General features: G+C 60.1%; 1 protein-coding gene across 1 annotated transcript in view; it reads left to right on the top strand.

The window, feature by feature from the left end:
* Window positions 1-3,860: 3,860 nt before the first annotated feature.
* Window positions 3,861-6,968, top strand: part of HTRA1 (HtrA serine peptidase 1) — a 49,818-nt gene continuing 46,710 nt past the window's right edge. Inside the window, exon 1 of the mRNA XM_032312585.1 lies at window positions 3,861-4,427. Coding sequence (XP_032168476.1) covers window positions 3,950-4,427 — 478 coding nt within the window. The 5' untranslated portion in view covers window positions 3,861-3,949. The remainder of the gene's footprint in view (window positions 4,428-6,968) is intronic.

A 6,968-nucleotide genomic window follows, 5' to 3' on the forward strand; every position in this document is an offset into this window, starting at 1 on the left:
GCCACATGTCTAAGGCTCAGTAGTTAGTTACACATAGTGGCTACCGTCTGCGACAGGTAGAGACCGTTCCCAACGTTACAGAAAACTCCTAGACTTTGAGCTCCTTGCGGGCAGGGGTTCTGGTATTTAATGCCACATCTCATCTCAGTGTCTAGCAGAGTGTCCAGCACATGGCAGATGCTCAAGAAGTTTCTCTTAAACTAAACCAAACTGAACCGACATGGGACTGTCTTTAGAGACGCAGGAGCACGGTGTGCACTTTGTCAAAGGAGATGATACTTTCCAATGGGAATAATGGGAATGTGCCTGGTTCTCTGAGGGAAGAGAATCAACACTGGCTCAGAAGTCATCTTTTACTTGGGCAGCCAGGCCCCAGCCGAGGTTCTGTTACTATGGAGAGGGGGGAAATGGACGCGAGGAGCGACTGGGGGGATAGATGTCGGCCACCCTGGATGCAGAAGACAATCGGGCTTGAAAGGCCGTTTAGGTGACATGGAGAATTCTGGATGTCAGGTTGAGAAGTCTGGACTTCCTTTTACCGGGATTGTCAGTTCCCGAAGGTCACTGAGTAGGACAACTCTAAGATTATAGAAAGAGCTACAATTATTACTCCAGCTCCTCAGGTTTTAGGTTCTTTGGATTAGGAAAGGCAATGTGGGTCCCCAAGAATTCTGGGTCCTTCTTGCTTTGGAGAGGATAGTGGCCCCGAGTGGAAGATCTTTCTCTTTGGGGGCAGCACAGACACGGTCGCTCTGTTCCAGCTCAGAAACCTCACTTCCTAACAGGCTTTGTCAGCCGTGATGTTTTATTGTTTATTATTCACAAATAGGCTTGACTTTGTCCAAACTTAACTGCAAATTTGGGCTGCAGAGAAAATGGCAGGGAACTCACCCTTGTGGTTTGGAACTACCCCCTTTCCCCTGGAAAAAAATCTTCTCTAGGAATCTGTGCCAAGACCTAGTGAGAAATGAGTTTTCATGATGTATCAAAAATATGCATCTTGTAAGAAACGGTCTTTATAAATGGCAATAGAGGGGTCAGAAAGAAAAGAAAGACTTGCCTTTTCAGACCCAAAGCATTACTTCTAGAAAGGAAACGCTAGGATTAAAGGATGAGCAATCAATGGCGGGCTCTTGATGCTAGGTTTCAATTGAATTATTCTGTGTCCTTCCATGGATGCCCTCACATGGACATAGGCAGACACACACACACACACACACACACACACACACACACCCCTCCTGAGTGGACTGTTCAGGATCTCCCTAACCCTTCAGGTGGGACTTTAATTTCTCCATCTCCACGTTGAAGGGCTTGGGGGTGGGGCCCTCCGATGGGCTGGCTTTGCAGTGATCCCTGTTAAGTAAGGGCGGGGGCCGGGGAGGGGGGGAGCTGCGGTCATGCCTGGGACATGATGTGATGTGATCACGGTCTTTCTAAAACCATGGGCATTGTGAGTTCTGCTTGTTGGGAATGGCTCCGTCTTCCATGCGTCCCTCCGCTGACTCCTTGATGCCACCGCCAGCACGGGTCCCAGGGGCGGCGCGGTGCCTTCTTCCTTCCACATGGCTGAAGAGCCATGTGGCCTCTGTGACTTGCATTTCCTGGTCATCGCCATTGCGAACACCCCTTTCGGGTTGTGAACCATCACAGGAGTGGTTTTGTGGCCACAAAATACCCTTTTCAGTCACTAGATGCGCAGTGACCACCACATTCCTGGTGAAGGTGCCTGAGGTTCTTAAACTTACCAAAAGTCACAGAATGAAGGGCCAGAAGCCGGAGTTTGACTCCTGAGCCCATCAGATGACGTGTCTCCTGGCAGCTTCACTAGGTCACACTAAATCACCCTGGAGAGGAGGAAGGGCATTTCAGGAGGAGGGGAGAGCATGAGCAAAAGAATAAAGGCTTTTGACAGGAGAGGGTATGTTCCAGAAAATGCAAGTTATTCAGCACTGGGGGAGTAAAGTGTGTGCGGTGGGAAAATGAGAGAGCATGGAGGGAGGGGCAGGCGGGGAGGGGGACTCCGTGAAACCATCAGCGACTTGTCCTCTGTTAGGGAAAAAGTCAGGAGACCCATCCAGCAGATAGTTATATTTTTAATCTGCTATTTCAGAGCAGTAGCTTGGCTGAAAGGTGGAGGGTGGGGTCCCCACTGCACCACTCTTAACTGGTATTGGGACCCTGGGGGAGTCGCTTATCCTTCCTGACCCTTAGCTTTCTCATCTGTAAGGTAAGAGGACCACAAGCCCTGCTTAATTGATCTGTCCCCTGGACTGCAGTGGTGACCCTCATTACTGGCTGATGAGCTTTGTTAATTACTTCCCTCACCCCTAGGCACCCTGCTTTTGGGGTAATCACAGCTAGCCAGGCACTCAGCGCCCCGAGTCAGTGGAACTGACTCCTCTCCCGTATCCAGGGCTGAGTGAATTCTGGGTCAAGGTCTCGCTTTCCACAAGGATGAGGTTCTGGCTTTGAAATACTTCCCTAACGTCTTTGTCTTCCTCCAGCTCACCCCTGCTGAACCTCCTGTTTCCCAACTCTTGGTCTCAGGCACCCTTCTCCACCCTCTAGCATGGCTCACATTTGGAACCTGCTTTGGGCAAGAGTGGTTATAAATATTTGGATTTTACTTTTTTAAAACTATTTTTATTGGAAAAATATCGTGTGCACGAGGGTACCATCCAAATAGGAAAAAAAAAAAAATAGTGCAAAATCACTAAGCCTCTTGTGCACCCTCCCACACCTACTCCACCCAAGGTTCACGGGCCCAGCCCACCCACCCTTGGGCGTCTCTGCCTGGGCAGGGCCTGTGTGAACCTGTCTCCTCCTGGGTCCTCAGGCGTCAGCTTTGTCCATCTGCTCAGCATTGGCCTGGAGGCCTCTGCCGGGGGCCTGGCGCCACGAGTGCACCTAGATCCACCTCCGGAGTCCCCCGTGCCCCTCCAGGTGACGTCCTGACTTGCATCTGTCCCCAAGGATGCGTTGAAGACTCAAGTGGAAGATCAGAGATGAACTCGTTTATTTAACAACAACGTTTTCGGACACTCATGCACGTGGTGAAAAATGCAGCGGTACAAAGCCCCCATCTCACCCAGACTCCCCCTGTCCCCGCCCCGGCGCATTACCAGCCGCTGGAGTCTCGCTCCGGAGTTACTCTGTTTGGGCACAAGCACACATCCCACCCGAAACAACTTTTTAAAGGAATCTGACACGAATGATTATATTCTGATTACTTCTGCTCTTTGGTTTTTTCATGTAACCGTGGGTCTGGACGTTGGCTTTCCGCCAGCCCCGCGGGGCCACCTTTGTATGCTGCCGGTCACGGTCGCGCTTGCGGGACACGGGGGTCAATGCCAGAGAGGCGCCCGTCCCCCTCCTCTGGAGCGCGTGACCAGAGTCCGCGGTGGCACCACCGCCCGCGGTCCGGGCAGCGGCCCCTCCCGCTCCTGGGGCGGGTCCCCAGTGAGTAATTTGGGGGAAGTTTCTGGGGCCCGTAAGCGCGGGGCCGCCGCAGGTTCCCCCTCGAAGAGTCTTTGGCTCGCGAGGGGCGCGAGAGAAGCCGCGATCCGCGGAGAGGAGCGACGCGCAGACCGTAAGCCCGGGCCCCGCGAGAGGGCGGACCCGCGCGCCGCCCCGCCCGCGCCCCCCCCCCCCCCGGCCGCGCCGTGCCCGGGCGCGCCCGCCCAGCCCCCGCCCTGCCCCTGCGGCGGGCAGTCCCCGCTCCAGCCGTCCGCCCCCCCGCGCCGCCATCCGGCCGGCCCCCCCGCCCCCCCCCCCCAGCCCGGCCGCCGTGCCCGTCCCCAAGGCGGCTCGTCACCGCCGCGAGGCCAATGGGCTGGGCCGCACGGTCGCGCGCACTCGCACCCGCTCCCCCTAGTCCCTCCCGCGCTCTCCCCGGCGCCGCTCTCCGGTCCTCGCCCAGCCCGCTGCCGCCGCCGTCGGAGCCGCCATGCAGCCCCCGCGCTCCTCGTGCCTCCCGCTGCTGCCGCTGCTGCTGCTCCTCGCGGCGCCCGCTCAGGCGCTGCCGTCCCGGCCGGGACGCTCGGCGCCTCCCGCCGCCGGGTGCCCGGAGCGCTGCGAGCCCGTGCGCTGCCCGCCGCCGCCGGATCACTGCGAAGGCGGCCGCGTCCGCGACGCGTGCGGCTGCTGCGAGGTGTGCGGCGCGCCCGAGGGGGCGGCGTGCGGCCTGCAGGAGGGCCCGTGCGGCGAGGGGCTGCAGTGCGTGGTGCCCTTCGGGGTGCCCGCCTCGGCCACGGTGCGGCGGCGCTCGCAGGCCGGCCTCTGCGTGTGCACCAGCAGCGAACCGGTGTGCGGCAGCGACGCCAACACCTACGCCAACCTGTGCCAGCTGCGCGCCGCCAGCCGCCGCTCCGAGAGGCTGCACCAGCCGCCGGTCATCGTCCTGCAGCGCGGCGCCTGTGGCCAAGGTACCCGCGCGCCCGAGCTCCCGGGTCTCGCCATCCTGCCTCGACGGGTCCCGACGGGCCGGCCGGGCGAGCCGAGGGGCGGCGAAGCGTCGCGGGGCGCTCAGGGCTCCCGCTCGCCGGGAAAGGGCGGGCACCGGCCCTCGGGGAGCAGCGTTCCGCGGGGGGTCCCCCTCGGAACCCAGCTTTGCGCCCAGCCAGGGGCTGGTTCCGCGCCCGGCGGGGCGCCTCGCGCGCTCTGCCCCGCGGCCCCCGGCCGGGATGGCGGGGCGTCCCGCCCGGTGCTGGCCTGTGGGTGCCCCGCGGGGCGCCCGAGCGCGCCACGGAGCGGGGACAAACGAGACGGCGTGTACGCGGGAGTTGAGAGGGACTGGAAAGGTGCTTTGTGCCGGAGGCGTTGGGACCACAAGGACTCATTTCGGTCGCTTTGCTTCCCTTTACTTCCCCGCGCCCCACCTCCGCCATCCCTCCCCGCGCCTCTGGAGTTAACCAGGCGTTCGTTTTCTTACGGACCCCGTGCGCGGAGACTTTAGGTAACTCGGTATTTGAAAGGAACCCGCGGCTCGGCGGTTCCCGCGATGGTCCCCGCGGGCCAGGCGCGGGGGGAGCTGCGCAGACTCCGCAGCGCTCTCGCTGCCTGTCCGCTTCCCGTGTTTGCAGCCAACCCTACAAAAACGAAAGTGGTTTTTGGGAATAAGCTGAACTGGATTCCGGAGGGCGGAATCTGAGGCAGCGGGTAGGAGGCGGGTTAGGGGTGAAGACGTGAACCCCTTCCCCTCTTTCGCGTCTTTTCGGTATCGACAGGACCCGGCTTGGTAGGGGGGCGGCGGGGATGGGGCGAAGGGTGGAGATCCTGTCTCTCTCGCGGTGCCTTCCAGGGGATGCTTCTGGTCTCCAGTCGGAGAGACCATGTGGAAAACCAGTACGGAGTTCGGCTGCGGCCAATCCAGCGGTGGAGGGACGGGCCAGCCTCGCTTGGCAGTGCTCTTGGCGGCTGCCTCCTGCTGCGGGGCCTTGCACGGAGAGGTAGAGAGGGGGAACCCAGCGCCAGGAGCTGGTCTAGATTTTCGTAGTCAGAACAGGGTCCAGCATGACCAAGGAGAGCCTGGTACAGGTTGGCCCACACGGAGAGCAAGGTGCCAGCGCTGTGCAGGAGAAATTCCAGCAACACAGGAACAGGGAGCCGGGCTGCTGCCCTCAGGAAAGAGCCTAGATGGGCGGTGCAGGAGACTTATCTTGGAGAGAAATGATCCAAGGGGGAAGGAGGGATGGGTTGACAATGCACAGGTATGTGGGTGCACTCTGTGCCCCAGCCCTGGGGGCCACACGTGTTACCCATGTGACTTCACTCGGCTTCACAGCCTCATGAGGTCGGGGGCTTCTGCTATTATCCCCCTTCACAGTTAGGGGAACTGAGGTTCAGTGACTTGCCCAAGGCCACTCAGCTGGAACTGGAACCCAGACAGCCTTCTTCCCAGCCAGCCTTGTGCTCAACCCAAGGCTGAGGAGAAGAGGTCAGGCAGGGTAAAGGAAGTTTCCGGAGGGCCGGGAACAGTCTGGGCAAAGCCTGAGGCTTGCTTGGGAGCTGGCGGATAGATTGGTGTGGCTGGGGACATTTGGGGAGGGCAGCGAGAGTGACCCAGGCTGGTGGCACAGAGTCGCCGGCCCGAAGAGGCCAGCTGTGCTCTGATCTCAGAGGTTCTCGGACTGGGCAGCTCCGAGGATTCCCAGGGCAGGACTCACGCAGTGGCCGAGCGCAGAGCACACCAGGTGCGGCGTTTCGGCGCCCGTGGTCATCTGGGTGTGAGGTGACTGCAGCGGGAGAACATATTGCATATTGTTGTCAAAAACGAGCCCGCTGTTACGTGTGTGTCGTCTTGCTGCACCGGGTCCTGAGTAACTAATTGGCACCGTCTGGCTCCTAGTTTATTGCCCACGAGGTGGAGTCACTCTGTGAGCTTCGGACTTGGCAGAGGCATTGCTCGTCGCCGTGGGGAGAGACACAGGTCCTTGCCCATTAGCCATCAGGCGCACAGCAGGCCCCCAGAGAGCCAGCGAGGGGACAGCTGCGGGAGGGTGAGCGTGGCAGCTGAGAGGAGAGACAGAGACAGAGGGGCAAGGCTGTTCTCACCCTTTCCTCTCTCTGCAAATATTTACTGAGCGCCGCAGGGTGTCAGACACCGTGTGTTTCTCTGTCTGCCTGGCCCCCAGGAGCCACCTGATCGCTCCGTGGGTAGCTGATGAATGACCAGAAACCAGAGACACGGGGCCAGCCCGACTTCCCTCCACGGAAGGCTTTGCTTTTGCCCCCCGGCCCCGCCCCCTCTCTCATCTCGCACTCCACCCTCTACTTCCCAGAGGTACCTCTGAGGGCCAGAGCCTGGGAGCCAAGACTTCATTCGGTCGCAGCCCGGCCCGTGAGCAGGTCACTTGACGTCATTGTTAAATGAGGTGAATTGGCTGCCGGCTCTGGCGAGAGGGTTGGCAGGGATGCTGTTTGTGCTGGGGCGGACGCGGGAGGCCTGGAGCTGGAAGGAGCCATGC

The sequence above is a fragment of the Mustela erminea genome, chromosome 14 (genome assembly GCF_009829155.1).
Source record: "Mustela erminea isolate mMusErm1 chromosome 14, mMusErm1.Pri, whole genome shotgun sequence".
NCBI lineage: Eukaryota > Metazoa > Chordata > Mammalia > Carnivora > Mustelidae > Mustela > Mustela erminea.